General features: G+C 37.4%; 1 protein-coding gene across 1 annotated transcript; it reads right to left on the bottom strand.

The window, feature by feature from the left end:
• Positions 1 to 10,032: 10,032 nt before the first annotated feature.
• LOC143035014 (uncharacterized) lies at positions 10,033 to 15,901 on the bottom strand. The gene is made up of 3 exons (XM_076201408.1): positions 15,785 to 15,901; positions 10,524 to 10,841; positions 10,033 to 10,359 (listed from the first exon to the last, which is right to left on the bottom strand). Exons 2-3 carry the CDS (start codon positions 10,825 to 10,827, stop codon positions 10,040 to 10,042), a joined length of 624 nt encoding a protein of 207 aa, XP_076057523.1. The 5' UTR covers positions 10,828 to 10,841; positions 15,785 to 15,901; the 3' UTR covers positions 10,033 to 10,039.
• Positions 15,902 to 23,853: the final 7,952 nt, after the last annotated feature.

The raw sequence follows: 23,853 nt of genomic DNA on the forward strand, positions 1-23,853 counted from the left end.
GTATGAAGGATGCTGTGATGCATAGAAAGGAGTGGGTGGGGGGTGAGAGAGTATGTGTGAATGATACCTTGATGCAGCCCAAAGGGATTTTCCCCTGTCTTCTCTTTTTCTGGATGAGGGGGTTTTGCCGATTAAATAAAGTGGCCTTACTGTGGATGTGCTGTGTCTTGCTACATTGCTTCTGACCCAAGACAGTGGGTGAGATGCAGGGATAACCCATCATCCATGAGGAGCCAAGAAAAGAGGAAGGGAGGGAGGAGTTGAGAATGGGAGTGGAGTATGTGGGGATGAAATGGGTGGGAGTGGATTTATGCCTTTGACTTTGACTATCCCTTGTACATACATACATATACCAAAGGCTTTTTTCCCCCTTACAAGGGAGGTAGCCAAAAAGAAAAAGGCATGAAAACCATTCCCACCCATTCCAACCCTAAATACACTCCACTCCCCTCCACCCTCTACCCTCCCTCTTATCTTGGCACCTCCTGGATGACGGGTCATCCCTGCATCTTGTCCACTGCCCTGGGTCAGAGGCAGTGTTGCAAGACACAGCACATCCACAGCAAGGCCACTTCATTAAATCGGTGACCTCCCTCCTCTCCGTCCCCTCATGCAGAAAAAGAGAAGAGGAGAAATCCCTTCGGGCTGCATCAGAATTTTCTCACACATACTTCCTCACCCCCCATCCCTCCACCCATTCCACCTCATGCATCACATCATCCATATACAACCATTCACCCGTCTTCTGTCCTCTCCCATCCTTCCTCAACAGACATTCCCCACTTCCCCAAAGCCCCTTTCATCCCACCCATCCATCTCATTCTAGGTCGTCCCATCATGTTCACTCACTCCACTTCTACCTTCCATACCTCTTTTACTAGTCTTTCTTTACTCATTCTTTCCAAGTGTCCAAACCATCCTAATACTCTTTCATCAACCCTATCTCCCAACTCCCTTTCCACCCCTGTTCTCCTCCTCACCTCCTCATATCTCACTCTATCCAGCCTAGTAACCCCTATCATACTTCTCAGACGTCTCATCTCAAACACTTTCAAACACCTTCTCTCTTCATCTCTTATGTTCCATGTTTCTGCCCCATACAGTGCTGTTGGCACAATCACTCCTTCATACAGTCTCCTCTTAGCATCCATTCCCAAATGTCTATTCCTCATTACACTTTTTAATCCACCAAGGCATTTACTTGCTTCTCTCAATCTACATTCTGCCTCCACCGCCATTCCACCTTTTCCTGCTACATTTGCACCCAAGTATCTAAAACTATCTACTTCCTCCAGTCGCTCTCCCTTAATGCTCACTTCCAGTCTGCTGCCACTTTCAATAATAATGATGATGATAATGATGATAATAACTTCCTCGAATGCTACAACACAGCCATCTCAAATTATGACTAAAGAAAAAATATAGATTTAATATATCTAGACTTTGCAAAAGTTTTTGATACCGTCCCTCACGAAAGACTACTTACTAAATTAGCTTCACACGGAATAAGTTGTAGCCTATTAAGTTGGGCTAGTAATTGGTTGAATGATCGAAAACAGAGAGCTGTCCTCAATGGCAAAACTCATAGATGGAAGAATGTTACGAGTGGAGTTCCTCAGGGTTCCGTTCTTGGGCCACTTCTATTCATAGTATATATAAATTATGTAGGCCACGGACTAAAATCTATTCTCTAAATTTGCTGATGATACAAAACTGTGTGGAATAGCAAATGATCACTTAAACCAATTAGATATTCAAGAATATTAAAAAAAGAAAAGAAAAAAAAATGTAGGAAGGGGTGTCCCTCAAGGAAGTGTTTTGAGCCCAATTTTATTGCGTATACACTATGTAACTCTCACATTTGGTTAGAAAACATTGAGTTGACTCCAAATTTTATGCAAATGCCAACAGTTGTACCTTTAGCTGAATGATGCTGAAAACACTGAAGCTAAACACAGCAGAATCATGAAAGACGTAACTGGATGAATTCCAAGTAATGCTGAATGATAACAAAACTTAATGTCTGATTGTAAGGAAAAACTATCTTATATATCTAGTCATCGAATTAATGAAAACATTATGATGGTAGGAAAGGCAGTAAAGGACATGGGAGTCCAACTGATGAAATTAAACAGGTGGTAAGAACAGCAGGGTATCAAACATCACATTCGTCAGGAAATACCTAGATGGAACCACCATGAAGATGCTTGTCCATAATCACTTAATTAACAAACTTAACTACTGCAACTCATCGTAGTATGGGCTACCAGACTATCTCCTAAAGTAACTACAACTTATTATGACCAGAGCTGTATGGTTAATAAAGGCTCTGGGCCCTCACCAAAGGATAATACATACTGTACACTTATAAACTTGCATTAGCTATTGATCAAGACACGCATAGTCTACAAAAATACCCTCTAAGACATAAGGAACCTGGCAGTGGCAGGTCCAGGATAAAAATGTGTGTGGGTGTGGGGGGGAGGCTAACTTGAAGTTTGTAAATATTGATGACATTTTATGGGAGAGCTAACCTGAATTTTGTCAATATAGATGTTTTTAAACAGATGTGTTCTGTAGCACAAACACGATTACTTTGAATATAAATTGAAGTATATGTCATCACTTTAGTTATCAAAATATTTAGCAAAACACTGAAGTGTTTTATTAAATACTAGGCAATTTTCTGCCACTTTATTACTGCAACAACATAGATTCAATATATCTAGACTTTGCAAAAGCTTTTGATACCGTCCCCCATGAAGGACTACTTACTAAATTTGCTTCACACAGAATAGTCTATTAAGTTGGACTAGTAATTGGAGTTGTTCTAAATGGCAAAACTTCTAGATTGATAAATATTATGAGTGGAGTCCCTCAGGGTTCCGTTCATGGGCACCTTTTATTCATAGTTTATATAAATGATATTGGCCAAATTTGCTGATGATACAAAACTGTGTGAAATGGCAAATGACCACTTGAACTAATTAGATATTCAAGAAGATTTAGACAAACTACAGCAATGGTCTGAAAAGTGGCTAATGAAATTTAACAAAAGTAAATGCAAGGTTATGCTCATAGGTAAAAATGACAGTACGATTATGAGCTATTTGGAACTTCCACAACAAAAGTGGGTAGTGAAAAGAACCTCGGTGTAATTATCAATAACGATCTCAAATCATCCAAGCAGTGCATTTCAGCCTCTGAGAAAGCAAATAAGATTCTAGGACTGATTGCGCGATCTTTTTACTTCAAAAGTCCATCTCTCATTTACAAACTATATAAATCTTTAGTTCCTTCACATTTAGTATATGCTTATATGGTCATTGAATCTTATTACAGACATTGGTAGATTGGAAAAAGTAAAACGGTGAGCCACAAAGCTGATTTCCCCCAAAAAAATTCATATGAAAATAGATTAAAACATGAATCTATTTTCTAAAGAAAAAAAAAAATTAGAAGTGACCTGATACAGGTCTTTAAGATTTTACAGGGAATTAACGGTATCAAAAGCGACATTTTCATACTAAATGAGAATCGGACTATAATGGTCCCAAACTGTCAGGAAATAGATTTAATTTGGATGTGGATAGAAACAACTTCGCCAATCATGTAGTTTATGAATGGAATAAACTCCCTGCTGAGGCAGTGCAATGTATTTCTGTTCGAAGCTGTAAGGTTCGCTTACATAAATACCTTAACAAGATGTTGTAACTCCTGTCATTTGTTTTATATCATTATTTATCTGCCCATTCATTACTGTTTACCTGTTTATTATTCAACTTTACATACCAGTATTTGTTTTATCATCATTTATACTATTTTTTTTATATATTTAACATTATAATTTTTTTCGCATACAACTTAGTTATAGACCAAAAGGTCTCCTGTCTGCATGCTCCTCCTTTGTAATCCTTTCTCCCACATACTGGTGTACACGAGGCAGGTTTCTCGACCCTTGCTAAGAGGTAATGAAAGAACAAATTTGGTGGGGGCTTCAGCCCCCTCCCTGGATCTGCCACTGAAACCTGGTTATGCAAGGTATGTAATGCAAGACTTTCATTTAGATACTGCTTTGACACCGAGCCGCAATGAATAAAAGCATTGCTTTTATGAATCAAGAGTTAACCTTGAATTGGGCTTTGAGATTTGGAAAAGTGTTCCATTGTTCAACGATGACTTACCTGGGAATGTTGAAAATGGTGCCGCCAGCCTCACCTGAAAAAAAAACACCCCCTGTGTGAAGGGTACGCAAGAGATTGCTATTGAGAAATGCCTAGTGTACCGCCATCTTAAGTGTTCTGTAAAATTCAGTCAAATTTTGACAAGGTTTCTATTTGTGTTTGAAAGGAAATTTCTCTATGAACGAGGCCACAGGTGCATTAGACCACACACACATATATAACTTGATATAAACAGATAGATTGGAGCCCAAGAACAGCTCCAGTTTTGAATAATTTAATTAGGGGAAACTGGTTACAGGTCTGTGAAAGATAAAACTATACTCTGTTCATGCCTTTTAGTACTAAATTTATGGTCTCTCTTTAACATAGTTATAAAAATATTAGTGCGTATTCATGAATTGAAAAAAAAAATGCATTTTAGGATAATAAAAGATATTCTAACATATATATTATTTAATTGCAAAGTGATTATTTGATATACCATGTAGAAAAAAAGAATATACACTTTTATCTGGCATATGTTATTGCAGGTGATTTATATTGCTCAGAAAATAGTACGAATATACACGTATGCAAAGCCTTGGCGAGACCAATAATAGAATATCCATGTGTCCCTCTCAACACTCTATCAATAAACCAACCTAATAGCTTAGTAAAAGTACATTGGAACTAGAAAGAAAATAGGCTAACTAGCTTAGCTACTCCCAATGAGTACACAAGGTGCATCGTCCCCTTCTTTTCGTTACGCACTATGATTCCTTTCCAAACTTAAACACAACCATCAGGCAGTGGCTCTCTTTCTGGTCTACTAACCTCTTACCTAGTTAAAAAAAAATCACATGTATGAATATCAAATACATTTTACATATTTTGAATCACTTTAACAACCAGAATCTCTATTAGATAAGGGTAACACCTGGATGAATATTTACAAGAGGTAAGAGAAGTATTTGAAGTTATTTAACTTGGAAATAATGTGATGTTGAGGAACATGATTGACCATTGACCACAAAGCCTCCTTATTTACTTTGGATCCAAAGTGAGACTTGAAGACTTCTCCAGATTTACTTCTCCAGTATCTAAAAACCAGCATGAGGCCTTAATTAATCATTTTGTAAGAAAACTGCAGATTTACACAGGTCACATTGGAAAGGCTTCTCTCCAGTGTGGATCCTCAAAATTATGATGTGGGAAATGACTCTTCTGTGAGAAAACTGCATTGCACAGGTCACATTAGAAAGGCTTCTCTCCAGTATGGGTCCTCATATGCCTTGTGAGACTACCCTTTTGTGAGAAAGCTGCATTGCACAGGTCACATTGGAAAGGCTGCTCTCCAGTATGGGTCCTCATATGCCTTGTGAGAATACACTTTTGAGAAAAAGCAGACTTGCACAGGTCACACTGGAAAGGCTTCTCTCCAGTGTGGGTCCTCTTATGCTCTGTGAGAGAACCCCTTAGTGAGAAAGCAGAATCACACAGGTCACACTGGAAAGGCTTCTCTCCAGTATGGACCCTCATATGGTCTTTGAGAGTACCCTTTTCAGAAAAAGCAGATTTGCACAGGTCACACTGGAAAGGCTTCTCTCCAGTGTGGGTCCTCATATGCACTGTGAGATTATTTCTATACGAGAAAGCAGAATCACACTGGAAAGGCTTCTCTCCAGTGTGAGTCATCATATGGTTTGTGAGATTACCCTTTTCTGAGAAAGCTGCATTGCACAGGTCACACATGAATGGCTTCTCTCCAGTGTGGGTCCTCATATGTTGTGTGAGACCACTCTTTTGTGAGAAAGCAGAATCGCACAGGTCACACTGGAAAGGCTTCTCTCCAGTGTGGGTCCTCATATGCCGTGTGAGATGACCCCTTTGTGAAAAAGCAGAATTGCACAGGTCACACTGGAAAGGCTTCTCTCCTGTGTGGGTCCTCATATGCTGTGTGAGAGAACCTTTTTGTGAAAAAGCAGAATTGCACAGGTCACACTGGAAAGGCTTCTTTCCAGTGTGGTTCCTTAAATGCTTTCTGAGACTTTCCTTATGTGAGAAAGCAGAATTGCACAGGTCACAATGGAAAGACTTCTCTCTTGCATGGGTCCTCATGTGCCTTGTGAGTTTATCCTTTTTTGAGAAAGCAGAATCACAGAGGTCACACTGGAAAGGCTTCTGTCCTGTGTGGGTCCTCATATGTTTTGTGAGAACACCCTTATGTGAAAAAGCAGATTCATACAGGTCACACTGGAAAGGCTTTTCTCCTTTGTCATTCCCCATGTGTTGTGCGAGAGATCCCTTTGGTGAGAAATCAGAACCACACAGATCCTGTGTGGGTCATATGACCTTTGAGGTGACTTTTGTGCTATCTGAGATCACCTTTTTCTTACAAAGTGGAAGCAGACAGGTCACACTAGAGAGGTTTATCATGTAATATTTATGATGATCAGTGATATAGCTGTGCTGCAGATGTCACACTTTTACATAGTATGACACATGGAATCTACAGAGAGCTCTTCCTTCCAAAGCAATGGTGATAGATACCATCATCCTGGGAAAAGATGTAATTAAAAGACTGATATCTAACTCTTTGAAATTGTGTAATACACTGTAATAAGATGATGGATTTTTCATATGTAAAGCATTTCATACTAAAATGTCTAAACAGACCTTTTGTACATGCCATCACCTAACATAACATAGAAACAATAACAGATATGGTGCTATGACATTGTGATCTATTTTTTCATTAGAAACATACTGAAAACCATCCAAAAGCTACAAGCATACTCTCCTCACCATGACCAGAATTACTTGAATTTTGCTTTCTCTTTGTTTTCCTCACATCACAACATTTGGAAATGGGGGAATGGCCCAGCTGGCCGCAGAAGAAATATTCTGACATACTCCATAACATTCCATGTTTGGGCTCACAAGACCTCAATCTAAACATGACCTATTCTAGGGTTTATTCAGTTTATCTCACTCAAATTTGTGATGCAAGTTACATTGTTTAAGATACACTGGTAGGTGGTGTACAGCTACACAGAAAACTATCGTTAGTAGGGGTGTCAAAACATTCGCTAATGAACATAACCTTATGATACCGAAGGGTTGGTATTTCTGGGGTTCGAATTGTTCGAATTCCTTCTGAATGAATGTGAATCGAATAATAGTTCCGGAGTTCATATGGATTCACTATGACATGATAATCTTATTTCCGATGGAGACTTCAACTTGTCTCAAATTGTTTCGTTGTTTTGTGTCAAAATGATTAGCGTGATTTACTAACGATAGTTTTCTGTGCAGCTGTACCTGTGTTATATCATTTTTTGTAAAATGTAACCAATAAAATTGATCTAAGTAGTTGTAGAGGTACTTTCCATATTTTTTCTTGTCACACTTCCTAAAATACCTGTTTGTCTACTAGAAAAAACATACATATAAGATAGACCCACTAAAACAATCTCAGCAATAATGAAGTACTCAGGTAAGAACTGCTATCAAAGGCAAAATCCATTTGAATGTGGAAGTAGCGAGAAGACAATGTATAATGCGAGAACTAGTGCTTTAACATTTTCATGCTACAGGTTATTTAATCACAGAAGCATAATATATACAAATCCCGTCATCTTTCAGGATGCCTGTGACATCTCCCTTACTAGTTGTGACACTTTTATGATAATGACAAAAAAGAAGAAAAAAAATCTTGTTCTCTTTGTGCAACCTTTATCTGATGTTAGTTTTATCTCAGTTTAGAAGGTGCCCCTGCCTATCAACTTTAATCAACATGAATTTGAATGTTCTGTAAGCTTTGGGCTCATTTGAGCATTTGCCACGTCACTCCTTCTAAGATATGAACACTATACAAGAACATAATAATAGTATGGATGGATGTACTCATTGTACTGTCATCAGCACTTGCATCCAGTACATTGGAGTTGATCTGGCAACTGTGTACCTGTTTACTTTGTAGTGAAACAATATTAATGGGTCGGAGCACCCACTAATGAAATGACCAGTTTACCATTTTCAAGATTTCCATTATATCTATGAAGATGATATGATGGGTATGTATATATATAATACTGATATGACCAAACAGAAAATCAGTGATCAATACTAACAGCAGTCAAGTGGTGGCTGGTGACATGCACATCTCATTATCATGTTTACAGTCTTTTAGCCCCGTACCACTTCAGTGGCAAAGTGAGTTCAATCTACGTGGCAGACTTCTCATTTCTATACAACAGTTTTTATCTTACTGTTTCTTACAAGTGCAAATTGGGAAGCTCATCAAAATTTTACAGGAGACCTTTTGGTCCATAACTAGGTCGGATGCAAAGAAATTATAATAATGATAAATAAATACATAAATAGATAAAAATTATAATAATAGAAATAATAATGAATAGGAAAACTTTAATAAACAAATAGGTAAATAGTAAATAATAATAAATTGACAGATTAATGATAATAAATTATAATCAAGCAAATAATAATAAAGAGACAAATACAAATAAAATAAATGGAAGGCATTACAGCATTTTCCTTTGGCGATTATCTAAACGAATCTTAAAGCTTCAAACTGAAGTACATTGCACTGCCTCTGCAGGAAGTTCGTTCCATTCATTAACTATATGCTTGGAGTTGTTTCTATCCACTTCCAAATTAAATCTATTACTGACAGTTTGAGACCATTATTTCTTGTCAGATTCTCATTCAGTGGGAAAATTTTGTCACTTTTGATGTTGCCAATTCCCTTTAGAATCTTGAAGGCCTGTATCAAGTCACCTGAGTCTATGCTTTTTTAGGGAAAATAAATTCATATATTTTTGTCAATTTTCATACAATTTATATATCTTTGTCCATTTTCATACAATTTATATATCTTTGTCCATTTTCATACAATTTATCTTTTATACTCAGAATCAGTTTTGTGGCTCACCATTGTATTTTTTCTCAATCTGCCAATGTCTTTAATAAGATTTGGTGACCATACAGAAACAGCATATTCAAAATATGGACAAACTAACGATTTATACAGTTTGTTAATGAGAGATGAACTTTAGTAGTCAAAAGATTCCACAATCAGTCCTAGAATCTTATTTGCTTTCTCAGAGATTGAAATACACTGCTTAGATGATTTGAGATTGTTACTGATAACACTGTACAACAAATTTCAGGATTAAGAAGAAAACATAGTTCTCATGTGCGTTTTATTATGAAGTTCAGTGTGCTGAATTCAAATTTGATAACAAAAATTTCATGCCACATCACAATTTTTTGTAAATCGCTGTTTTAATAATTATGCAATTAATAGAGATTTCCAAGGTTCCATAAATGTATTTTGCTCCCAAAGTCAGATTAAATGTCTTCATTGTATTTATTTAATTAATATATAATGAATCGGCATGTTTGTTAGCTTTATATGATGTATTAACCTACAATCTATTATTTACTTCTTCTTTTATAAGACGTCTCAGGCGTGTCATGCTTCAGGTTCCAACAGAAGTCAGCCAGCATAGCAGGGCTCCATTTTCCCTTGTACCTGTTTTCCATTGACGCTATATCTTGATGGAACCTCTCTCCATGTTCATCACTCACATCTGCTGCATTCTCTGGGAAGAAGGACAGATGAGAATGAAGAAAGTGTATCTTCAGTGACATATTGCATCCGAGATAATTGGTAGCATTTGATTAGCCTCTCCACTTTACGCTCTCGCTGGGACTCTTGGTGCTTTCCCAGAAGCCCTTTGCATACATCTTTGAATGCATGCCAGGCCGCTAGCTCAGGTTCATCCATTGTCGCCTCAAAGTCCTCATCATTTATAAGCTTGCGAATCTGAGGGCCTACAAATATACCCTCTTTAATCTTCCTCTTCTTCATCCAACAGGTGCCATTGTTGCAAACGTGAGGCCAGGAGTTCACTCTGTTGCTTAGTAAGTGTTAGATCACGAACTAGATCATTGAGTTCTGGTTGGGTGATGAGGTGTGGTTTCTTATCAGATTCAAGTTGTGTCGTATACGTTGCATCTTGAGATTCTGAATCGTCTGAGTTGCTCGTGTCATCGCTTGGTAGTTCAGAGGGCGGCTGTGGTACAGGAATATCACTTGAATGTAGAACTGGGCGAATAGCAGACTGAAGATCTGGATACACGATAGATTTCTTGCCTTTTCTGTTGCGACCTGCAGGAAAATAAAATAAAATCAGACTAAAAATGGATACTATTGGTTGTGATCATGTGCAAAAATAGTGGAAGTGCAACTTATTATGTATTTCGATCTTTTTTATTGATACATCTCTTGAAAATATATATAAAAACAGTAAAAAATAAACACTGAACACCCACCTTTAATATCCGTTAAGCAGAAGTAGCAATCTGTTGAGTGGTCCTTTGGCTCCCTCCAGACCATTGGTACGCCAAACATGAGGCCAGTCCCTTTGCCTTTCACCCAGGCAGAAAGGGAACTTGTACACCTGACACAACATATGTGAGGTGCCCAGCTTTTGTCCTGGTCACCCACTTTACATCCAAAGTACAGCTCATAAAGTTTCTTTACACGTTGAGTCAACTGTCTCTTGTATTGCCTTAATGTAACTGATCCACATATATAACAAAACTTGTCTGGCGAATTCTTGCATTCTCTAGGCATCTTAACTCTGTATCCTGTTAAGAAAAAAAACACATAGCTATGTGAAAAATTATATAAATGGTAAAAGCAACAAAAAATACCGTTCAGATAGACATTGCGGGCACTGCTATTTACGAAGAACTGGAAGGTCACAGAAAGAAACGGATGTTATATTCGTGATCTACGCAAAAAATAACTCTAGAAAAGGATAGTCTCATTTCCGTTTTTTTTCATTGTTATACAGTGTAATTTACAAAGGATTACAAAGGCGGAGCATGCCGACAGGAGACCTTTTGGTCCATATCTAGGTCGGATGCGAAAAAAAGAAAAAAAGAAAAGAAAAAAAAATAATAATAATAGAATAATGACAATAATAATAAAAAAAACTATAATAATGTAAGCAACAAACAAAATACATAAATAAATGCATAGGTATAGTTGAATAACAAACAAACAGGTAAACAGTAAATAATAATAAATTGGTACATAACTAATAATAACTGAAAATCAAACAGACAAATGATAACAAAGCAAAAACAAATAATATAAAATAAATTATAATCATTACAGCATCTTGATTAGGTGTTTATCTAAATGAGTCTTAAAGCTTCGAACTGAACCACATTGCACTGCCTGTGCAGGAAGTTTATTCCATTCATTAACTACACGGTTGGCAAAGTTGTTTCTACCTACTTCCAAATTGAATCTATTACCGGATAGTTTGAGACCATTGTTTCTTGTCTGATTTTCATTCAATGTGAAAATTTTGTCACTTTTGATGTTGTCAATTCCCTTTAGAATCTTAAAGACCTGTATCAAGTCACCTCTGAGTCTACGCTTTTTTAGGGAAAACAGATTCATATGTTTTAGTCGATTTTCGTATGATTTATTTTTGATATTTGGAATCAGTTTTGTGGCTCGCCGTTGTACTTTTTCCAGTCTGTCAATGTCTTTAATGAGATTCGGTGACCATACGGAAACAGCATATTCCAAATGTGGACGAACTAACGATTTATATAGCTTGTTAATGAGTGATGGACTTTTGAAATCAAAAGATCGCGCAATCAGTCCTACAATTCTATTTGCTTTCTCAGATGCTGTAATACACTGCTTGGATGATTTGAGGTCGTTACTGATAATTACGCCTAGATCTTTTCCACTATCCACTTTTGTTAACGAATTTCCAGATAACTTGGAATCGTGCTTACTGTTATTTTTACCTATGTGCATTACCTTGCATTTACTTGTGTTAAATTTCATTAGCCACTTTTCAGACCATTGCTATAATTTATCTAAATCTTCTTGAATATCTAGTTCTTTTAAATGATCATTTGCCATTCCGCACAGTTTTGTATCATCAGCAAATTTTAGTCCATGGTCTATATAATTTATATATACTATGAATAGAAGTGGCCCAAGAACGGGACCCCGAGGAACTCCACTTGTAACATTTTCCATCTAGAAGTTTTTTCCATTTAAATTTCCATTTGTCAATTCCCTTTAGAATCTTAAAGACCTGTATCAAGTCACCTCTGAGTCTACGCTTTTTTAGGGAAAACAGATTCATATGTTTTAGTCGATTTTCATATGATTTATTTTTTATATTTGGAATCAGTTTTGTGGCTCGCCGTTGTACTTTTTCCAGTCTGTCAATGTCTTTAATGAGATTCGGTGACCATGCAGAAACAGCATATTCCAAATGTGGATGAACTAACGATTTATATAGCTTATTAATGAGTGATGGACTTTTGAAATCAAAAGATCGCGCAATCAGTCCTAGAATCTTATTTGCTTTTTCAGAAGCTGAAATACACTGCTTGGATGATTTGAGGTCATTACTGATAATTACGCCTAGATCTTTTTCACTATCCACTTTTGTTAACGAATTTCCAAATAACTTGTAATCGTACTTACTGTTGTTTTTACCTATGTGCATTACCTTGCATTTACTTGTGTTAAATTTCATAAGCCACTTTTCAGACCATTGCTGTAATCTATTTAAATCTTCTTGAATATCTAATTGGTTTAAGTGATCATTTGCCATTCTGCACAGTTTTGTATCATCAGCAAATTTGGAAACAGTAGATTTTAGTCCATGATCTATATCATTTATATATACTATGAATAGAAGTGGCCCAAGAACGGAGCCCTGAGGAACTCCACTTGTAACATTTTTCCATCTAGAAGTTTTTCCATTTAAAACAACTCTTTGTTTTTTACCATTCAACCAATTACTAGTCCAACTTAATAGGCTACCACTTATTCCGTGTAAAGCTAATTTAGTAAGTAGTCTTTCGTGTGGGACGGTATCAAAAGCTTTTGCAAAGTCTAATGAAATTTAACACGAGTAAATGCAAGGTAATGCACATAGGTAAAAATAACAGTAAGTACGATTACAAGTTATTTGGAAATTCGTTAACAAAAATGGATAGTGAAAAAGATCTTGGCGTAATTATCAGTAACGACTAAAAGATATGAATCTGTTTTCCCTAAAAAAGCGTAGACTCAGAGGTGACTTGATACAGGTCTTTAAGATTCTAAAGGGAATTGACAACATCAAAAGTGACAAAATTTTCACATTGAATGAGAATCAGACAAGAAACAATGGTCTCAAACTATCCGGTAATAGATTCAATTTGGAAGTAGGTAGAAACAACTTTGCCAACCATGTAGTTAATGAATGGAATAAACTTCCTGCACAGGTAGTGCAATGTAGTTCAGTTCGAAGCTTTAAGACTCATTTAGATAAACACCTAAGCAAAATGCTGTAATTATAATTCATTTTATATTATTTGTTTTTATTTTGTTATTATTTGTCTGTTTGATTTTCATTTATTATTAGTTATGTGTCAATTTATTATTATTTACTGTTTACCTGTTTGTTTGTTATTCAACTATACCTATGCATTTATTTATGTATTTTGTTTGTTGCATACATTATTATAGTTTTTTTCGCATCCGACCTAGATATGGACCAAAAGGTCTCCTGTCAGCGTGCTCCACCTTTGTAATCCTTTGTAAAATCTGGAGACAATAGGTTTCAGCCCGTATTCTATATCATTTACATATACTATGAATAGGTGCCCAAGAACGGAACCCTGTGGAAGTCTACTTGTAACCTTTTTCCATCTACAAGTTTTGGCATTTAGAACAACTAGGTTTTTGATTGTTCAAACAATTATTAGTCCAACTTAATAGGCTACCACTTATTCTGTGTGAAGCTAATTTATTAAGTATTCTTTGGTGGGGGACGGTATCAAAGGCTTTTGCAAAGTCTAGATATTTTACTCACAAAAATGTTACAATCTGCACACTGAATTCAAAGTGAGCTTCATATATTCTAGATTTTTGTTCTGAGAAAGACAAGATGGAGTCTCATTCCCCAATAAGAATGTAAAAACAATGGAAGCAAACAAGAGAAATAAATTCATAAATATAAAAATTGCTTGCCAGTCTTAATTTATTATTTTAAATTACTATTGACATTAATATTAATTTTAAGTATTTATATCTAAGGCTCAAAATACTCATAATGATAAGAACTTGCCAATCATATGGATATGAATTGATTGTATCATTGTAGTTGTGAGACCTGATCTGACCAAACCTAACCTAACCCCTTGGTAGGTAGGTCAAACACCACCAGAGGCGCCACCGTCGATGACGAGCACAATAGCGTGTCATTTTATGCACACGCCGTTCAAACGGCCAAATTTACATACCGCGGGAAATTTAATTAATAAAAATGTTGTGTGAGTGTATTTACTACGATCGTAATAAATTTCAAACATTCACATCATCAGTTACATGTCGGTCAATAAAAACATTAGATAAACATGGCGGCCTGCATTCAGCAGTAGATCAAAAATTGGTATATGTTTCAACGTAAAAAATGAGCTAACAAATTTATCGTGCGGGCAACTGACCATAATGAACCAAAACTACTAGTATCGTTGATTATTCTAATACCAAAATAAAGTCAGTATGTTACGGTAGAGCTGAGAAATTGGTTGTTTAAATTAGTTTTTTTTTCTATCGGGTCGGATTATAGGATAACAACATCAACATCCATCCCGCCATCTTATCTATCACTGGTGATATGGACCAAACTTCACTCTATTAAGTTTCTTACTATTATGTTATTAGTGTAATAGACTTATAGTTGAATTATTTTAAATATTTCCTTTAAAATGTGTGATTTTCATGTAATTTGATCGAAGAGAAGTTACGTTTTCATCCTCCGTAATATTACGGACCACAGCTACGATTCGTCCTGCCCTATCTATGATCACTGGTGGTATGGATCAAACTACACTATTAAGTTTGTTACTATTGGGTTATTAGCGTAATACCTTGCATCTAATTGAATTATCCAAATTATTTTCTTTAAAATGTGTGATTTTCATGTACTTTTACGGTATTCGTAGCTGTGGTGGGTAATTTTGCAGAGGATAAAAACGTAATTATATGATCAAATTACATGGAAATCACACATCTTATAGAAAATAGGTCAAATAATGCAACCATATGCTAATTTTTTATATAAAATTGTGCCTGTCAGTAAAAACCGTCATTGTTTATGTTTGATCGGCGATCAGTCAGACCGCACGTTTCGGCCCGATTTCCTCATTCAAAATGCAATATCTCGAGAACTAAAATATCAGGAATTCCATTTTCATATTGACCTAGCTACCCTTGGGCTTGGTAAATAGAAAAAAAATTATCTATTTTTTTCAGCTATTAACGTTGGTTTTTTTCTGTAATTATACCTGGGATTCAAAATACTCGAATTAACGAAATCTAGCTGATGATATTGGTAATTGTAGGTGTGAGACTGCCAAACATCTTGATAGATATCCACACATTTACCCCTCCTCAGTCAATGCCACATACACTATCAAACGGGAATTGAAGTGTAGCAAATTCAAAATAAATGTGCATGGACTAAACTACCTTACCACTATATGATTCCACTTACAAATTCAAGAAGGCACACTTATTTGGTCTGTATAATACACAGCCATGAAAACAAGATCTTCCAATAGCTGAATGTGCGGAACTGAAGATTTGGCGCGCTATCACACCATATGTAAATAAACAATGCCAACGACCTTAAAATAATTGAGTAAAATGCGAGAGTTAAAAGGAGATACTGACTATGATAAATCAACGGCAGGGAAAATATTTTACGGTAAAGCAATAATACATGTTAAAAATGAGAAACTACAAAACAAAAACTAAGGGAAACAAGATAAAAGAAATTGAAGGAAGCGGACAGAGTTACGGAGTATAAACAAAGAAAGGTCACAAAAGAAACGAAATTAAACGAAACTCTTTATAGACAGTTCGACTAGGAAATAGTTATATGTATGTGTGCTAAAGCAAATTACCTCAAACATCAACCTGAATCTGAGGACTGAAACTGCGGAGGTGCAGGTTTTTTATTTTCTGTATATATTTTTTCAGTTTTCCTATTTCTACTCTTTATTCTATTTTCATATTTCATTTTTTATACTTTATAATCTATATTTCATAATTTATGTTTTATTTTCTTATATTTTGTATCAATATCTTATATTTTCTGCCCATAATATATATATATATATACATATATATATACATATATATATATATATATATATATATATATATATATATATATATATATATATATATATATATCAATCAATCAAATCAGCCATCCTGAGTCCACTGCTGAACAAAGGCCTCCTTCATAGCATTCCATGATTCACACGACCGTGCCACTCTCTGCCACGTCACTCCTGCAAACCTCTCGATCTCGTCTCTCCACCTTCTGTCTGGTCTCCCTCTTCCACGCTTCCTATCTCGCGGCCTCCATTCAGTAATGCATTTGCTCCATCGCTCATCAGTCGTTCGCACCAACTTACCTGCCCGTTTCCACTTCCTCTCTTTTACTGCTTCCACAATATCTTTCACTCTAGTCTGCTCTCTCACCCAACTTGCTCTCTTTCGGTCTCTCAGTGTTATTCCCATCATTGATCTCTCCATTCTCCTCTGTGCAGTCCTTAGCTTTGTTTCCATCGTCCTCGTCAGCTTCCAAGTCTCACATCCGTAGATTATTGCTGGTAGAATGCATTGGTTGTAAACTTTACGTTTCAAACATAAAGGTAGAGAGCCTCTCAGGATTTTATTATACTTACCAAACATTTTCCAACCAATTGTAATGCGTCTTTTTATCTCGTTATCATGATCTTTCGTCACCTTCACCATCTGACCTAAATAATTATACTCTTCAACTTCCTCAAGACTCTCATCATCAATTACAATCTCTTTACTTTGAACTTTCGTGTTGAACATTACTTTGGTTTTACTCTTATTCATTTTTAAACCTATTTTGATACTTTCTTTGTTTAGATCGCTCAGCATATCTTGCAAGTCGTCTGCTCTTTCTGAAATAAGAATGATGTCATCTGCAAATCTTAGGTGGTTCAAATATTCGCCATTAATCTTCAAACCTTTCTTTTCCCAACTCAATCTTCTGAAAATATCTTCCAAACAAGCTGTAAATAGTTTGGGTAAAATTGTATCGCCTTGCCGTACTCCTTTCTCGATTTTGATCTTTTCTGTATCTTTATGAAGTCGAACTATAGCGGTACCTTTCGAATAAATATTTTCTAAAACTCTTACGATCTGTTCGTTTGTACCCTGTTTGCGTAGCGAGTTTAGTATTGCTATTTGTTCTACTGAATCAAAGGCCTTCTCGTAATCTACAAAAGCTAAACACAGAGGTATATTATATTCTGTCGTTTTCTCGATTAGTTGGTTTATCGCCTGCAAATGGTCTAGAGTTGAATATCCGCTTCTAAAGCCTGCCTGTTCTCTCGGTTGGTTTCCATCTAAAACTTGACTCAGTCTATTTGTAAGGATCTTGGAGAATACTTTATATACGTTTGATAGCAAGCTAATCGGTCGATAGTTACTAAGGTCCTTCTGGTCTCCTTTTTTATGAAGCAAAATCACTATAGCATTGCACCACGCATCTGGAACGCTCTCTTGACGTAAGCACTGGGTGTACAACTCAGCTAATTTAATATGAACTAATTCGCCAGCGTCTTTCAATAGATCTATTGATATACCATCTTCCCCAGGTGCTTTTCCTCTTTTCATAGTTTTTAGAGCAAATTCTACTTCTTCCTTTGTAATCTCTGGTACACTACTAACGTCTACACATGAATTTACTGACTCAACTACGGCCTTCGACGAGTAAAGCTCTTGGTAAAATTCTTCTACTCTTTTTACCATTTTGTCTCTACATTTAATTATTTCTCCATTTCTATCTTTCAAACATATCATTTGCTGTCTTCCTAAAGCATGTTTACGCTCGGTCACTTTAATACTTTTACCTTTCCGAATAGTTTCTTCTATTTCATCCATATTTCTCTTTCTTTTCTCTAATCTCTGCCTTTTGTTGATAAGCTTGTTTAGTTCTACTCTTTCTATTTCGTCTCTACTGCTTTTAATCTGCATGTTCCTTCTTCTTTTAATTAGGTCATTTGTAGCTTTGGAGTATTTGTTTTCTCTAATGTTTTTTGTACTTCCTACTTTCTCTGCTGATTCCTTAATGATATTCACTAAATTCACATTGATATCTTCCACGCTGTCCTCGTTAGTTCTTAGAGCTTCGAATCTATTTTTAATTTCTAACTGAAATTTCTTTTTATTATCCTTAACCTTTGCAAGGCTTATTTTCCTTTTTAAAACTAGTTTATTTCTCTCGGCTCTGAAGTTGAATTTAGCTGTGCATCCTACCATTCTATGGTCACTCCCTATGTTGACTTTATTTATCACCGTAACATTGCTAACGCTTTTGCTCTCATCTCCTAATATGAAGTCTATTTCGTTCTTTGTTGTTCCATTTGGACTTCTCCACGTCCATTTACGACCTACACGCTTTTGAAAGAAAGTGTTCTTTATCCCCATATTGTAGTTCTCTGCAAAATTGACTAACATCTCACCTCTGTCATTTCTTTCACCTACTCCAATGCACGTCTCATCTCCCATCTTTTTCCCTACCTTAGCATTAAAGTCTCCTATTACCAAAGTGTACTTACTTTTTTCTTGATCCATTACTTGACTTAAATCATCATAGAAGGACTCAATTTCCTCGTCTGAACTCTGTGAAGTTGGTGCATAAACCTGAACTATTTTTAGAGTGTACCTTTTACACAGCTTAATCACAATCCAAGCTACCCTGTCCGATAAACTACTGAATTTGATTACGTTACCCGCAACCTCTCGGTTGATCAAGAATCCTACTCCACTAGATCTTTCTTTGTCCTTACCTCTATAGTAGAACAGGTGGTGACCATCTTGTAATTGTATCAGCTTTTCTTCCGTTCTTCGGACTTCGCTCAGTCCTACGATGTCCCACTTGATGTTGTCTAGTTCTTCCATTAAACTCTCCAGTCTGTGGTCTTCTGAGAGACTTCTTACGTTGTAAGTATAGATCTTCATTTTCTTCATGTTGTTTAATGTCCAAGACTTGGATCTGCTTGGACAGTGCTTACTCACATTCGGTGGCACACTGCCCGTAAGCACACGAGGCAATGCGGTTGGACCTTTGGGTGACGATGATCCAACAGGAACGCCCGGTTTTCTTTTGATTGTGCTATTCATATTCATGTTGGCTATGAAGGGGGGTTGGCAGTAATCTCACCTCCTTGCCAACTGGTTTCTGGTGAGATATTTCTTTGGTGTCACCTTATTCATTATATTCGGTGAAGCCCTATATCTATAGGGTGCCCAATGGTCCACGCCGTCATTATGACGGTACCCCATATATCTATGAGGAATTTCCCTGTTTGCCATCAGGGACGTGTCAGTTAGCAGTGGGTCCTGCAACTGTGTGTTTGAGCTGTTCTTTGTCTGATCTTTCTTACAAAACCTGTTCGATATGGGTGACCCTGCAGAGATTTCCTCTCTATCGACATAGCTTTTGCAATCATGAAGATTCTCAAGCCTATCCACCACGTCAAGGTGTCAACTCTCGGATAGGATATATATATATGTATATATGTATGTATGTATATATATATACATATATATATATATACAAATATATACATATACATATACATATATATATATATACATATATATATATATACATATATATATATATATATATATATATATGTATATGTCTTGTTAAAGACCAATGCTAATTCAGTTTCAACTATCTTCTTAGTTGTTTTTTCATTCTTCTTATATGTTTCTTATAGTCCAGGGGTAAATTAAACACAAGTCTACAGAGATCCATGGTATATTGACACTAATTGTATAAATACAATCGCAAGCTTTCGGTTGTTACATACAACCATCTTCAGGCAGATAAAATAACAGGAAAAGGTCCATGTCAATTATGCTAAGGAGTTACAAAATGACAAGGCTTTATGGTTCCAGTGAGGTGGAATTAGGAGAGGTTCGGGTCAGATCATAATGACTGGGGGGGGGGGGAAGCTGGACGGTGAGGTGGAATTAGGAGAGGTTCGAGTCAGATCATAATGACTGGGGGGGGGGAGCTGGACAAGGTGTCTGTTGATGTTATATGTCATATTGTCGAGGGAAATTTTGTCCTGGTGTGACGGATTCTTTGTTTAAGAGTAAGGTGCCTAATGTGTTTGTTTGTATGTTAATGATTGGTGTGTGTTGTGAAATGTAGACTTTCTCCAGGATGTGTAGTTTTTTGTGATTGTTACAGTGTTTGAGTATTTTGGTATTGTTAACTAGGTCTTGTCTTGTTGGATTTCTGTTGTGATATTGAGTCATATGTTTCCGTATGCTACCATCGCGGGCATGCATTGTGAGCCTTCGGCTAAGTGAAGTAGTGGAAAAAACAACTAAGAAGATAGTTGAAACTGAATTAGCATTGGTCTTTAACAAGACATGTCTAGAAGAAAATTTACTGCCAAAATATACTAATATATATATATATATATATATATATATACATATACATACATATACAAAGGCTTTTTTTTCCCTTACAAGGGAGGTAGCCAAAAAGGAAAAGGCATAAAATCATTCCCACCCATTCCATCCCTGAATACACTCCACACCCCTCCCACCCTCCCTCTTTTCTGAGCACCTCCTGGATGACGGGTCATCCCTGCACCTTGTCCACTGCCCTGGGTCAGAAGCAGTGTCGCAAGACACAGCACATCCACAGCAAGGCCGCTTCATTAGATCGGCGACCCCTCCTCTCCGTCCCCCCTTGTAAAAAAGGAGAGGACGGGGAGAAATCCCTTCGGGCTGCGTCAGATTTTGCTCACACATACTACCTCACCCCCCCACCCCCACCCCCATTCCACCTCATGCAATCACAACATCATCCATTTACAACCATTCTCCATTCACTCCTGTCTTCTGTCCTCTCCCGTCCTTCCTCAACAGACATTCCCCTCTTCCCCAAAGGCTCCTTCACCCCATCCATCCGCCTCATCCTAGGACGTCCCCTCATGTTCACTCCCTCCACATCTGCCTTCCATACCTCTTTTACTAGTCTTTCTTCACTCATTCTTTCCACGTGTCCAAACCATCCTAATACTCTTTCATCAACCCTATCTCCCAGCTCCTTTTCCAACCCTGTTTTCCTCCTCACCTCCTCATTTCTCACTCTATCTAGCCTAGTAACCCCCACCATACTTCTCAGATACCTCATCTCAAACACATTCAAACTCCTTCTCTCTTCTTCTCTTATGTTCCATGTTTCTGCCCCATACAGTGCTGTTGGCACAATCACTCCTTCATACAGTCTCCTCTTCGCATCCATTCCCAAATGTCTATTTCTCATTACACTTTTTAATCCACCAAGGCATTTACTCGCTTCTCTCAATCTACATTCTACCTCCACCTTCACTCCACCTTTTCCTGCCACATTTGCACCCAAGTACCTAAAACTATCCACTTCCTCCAGTCGCTCTCCTTTAATGCTCACTTCCAGTCTACTGCCACTTTCACCCCTTGTACATCTCATCACCTTACTTTTACCCACATTTATCTTTAGCTTTCTTCTATCACATACTCTCCCAAACTCTGCCACCAACTTCCTCAATCCCTCCTCCGATCCTGCCACAAGCGCAGTGTCGTCCGCAAACAACAACTGGCTCACCTCCCACTTTTCTCCATTTTCTTTAACCATCTCCAATCCCTGACCCACTACCCTTGCATTTACCTCTCGCACCACCCCATCCATGTGTAAGTTGAACAGCCAGGGCGACATAACGCATCCTTGACGCAGTCCCACCTTTAACTCGAACCACTCACTCTCTCCATTTCCAATCCTGACACAAGCTCTACTATTCTCATAAAAACTCTTGACAGCTCCTAGAAGCTTCCCTCCTATCCCGTATATCTGCATAACCTCCCACAGTGCCTTTCTGTCTACCCTATCATAAGCCTTTTCCAGATCCATAAAAGCCCAAAAAACATCCTTCCCCTTTCCTATATCTTTCTCACATATCTGTCTTACCACAAAGATCTGATCTACACACCCTCTACCTGTCCTAAAACCATACTGTTCCTCACCAATTACTCCTTCTGTTCCTCTCCTAATCCTCTCAATCAAGATCCTCCCATAAGCCTTCCCAACTACACTTAACAAGCTAATCCCTCTACAACTACTACATTCACACTTGTCCCCTTTTCCCTTGTAAAGAGGAACTATACAGGCACTCCTCCAGTCCTCCGGCACTCTACCCTCTCTCCAGCAAACATTAAATAACCTCACCAACCAGTCCACCATCACTGTACCTCCCTTTTTCAGACATTCTGCATGGCATCCATCCAGACCAGGTGCCTTACCTGCTTTCATCATCTTAACAACTGCCTTCACCTCATCCTTCCTTATTTCTCCTCCATTCTCCTCACTCATCACTCTCATTTTCTTAGCATTTCCCACTGCAGCTATCTTTCCTTCCCTATCCTCCTTCACATTTAGCAACTCCCTAAAATATTCTGCCCATCTTCCCCTTACTGCCTTCTCTTCCATTATCATCTCTCCATCTGCACCTTTTACCTTTTCTTCTCTACTTGATTCGCCTCCTCTTCCTCTCTTAATTTCTTTCCAAAACATCTTTTTATTACTTTCAAAATTTTCTGTCATACTCTTAACCCCATTTCACATCTGCTCTCCTCTTTGCAACCTTTACCTTGTGCTTTACTTCTCTTTTCTTTTCTTTGTACCTCTCATATGACTCCCTCGTCCTATTTTGTAACCAATCTGTAAAAGCTCGCTTCTTCTCTTCTACAACCTTCTTTGTTTCCTCATCCTACCATTCACTACCCTTTCTTCTATTTCCCCCTGTCCTTCTTGTTCTACACACCATCCTTGCACACTTTATGACTCCCTCCTTGAACCATCCCCATTCCTCCTCCACACCTACCTCTACTCTATCCTTTACTCTCTCCCACTCCTCCTTCGGCTTCTTATTGTACTCCTCCTTTTCCTTTTCATTCAAAGAGTTCATTCTAAGAACCTTCCTACCTTTTGTCCCTTTCCTCTTTCTCCATCTATCCTCCACTCTCAACTTACCTTCCACCAAAAAATGATCTGATATTCCCCCACCCTCTCCCCTTAGCACATGTACATCCTTAACTCTTCCTATCATAATCCTATTTACCACTACATAATCCATTAACGCTCTATCTACCACCCTTCCCTCCACCACCCTCTCCCATGTGTACTTATGCTTGACTTTCTTCCGAAACACTGTATTTGCTATCATCAACTCTCTTTCTAGACACATTTCCACCATCAACTCTCCACTACGATTCTTTCCTGAAACTCCACATTTCCCAACCACTCCATCAATTGGACCATTTCCTACCCTAGCATTAAGGTCTCCCAGTACTATTACATTAACATTTCTTCCTAAACCCTCTATGCACTCATTTAAATCTATCCAAAAGGCCTCCCTTTCTTCTACACTCTTCTCACTGCCAGGCCCATATGCACTTACAAAGACCCACATCTCTTTTCCCAGTTTCACCTTCATCCACATTATC

This window comes from Oratosquilla oratoria, chromosome 18 (genome assembly GCF_046742065.1).
Source record: "Oratosquilla oratoria isolate Oo_2021 chromosome 18, ASM4674206v1, whole genome shotgun sequence".
Taxonomy (NCBI): Eukaryota; Metazoa; Arthropoda; class Malacostraca; order Stomatopoda; family Squillidae; genus Oratosquilla; species Oratosquilla oratoria.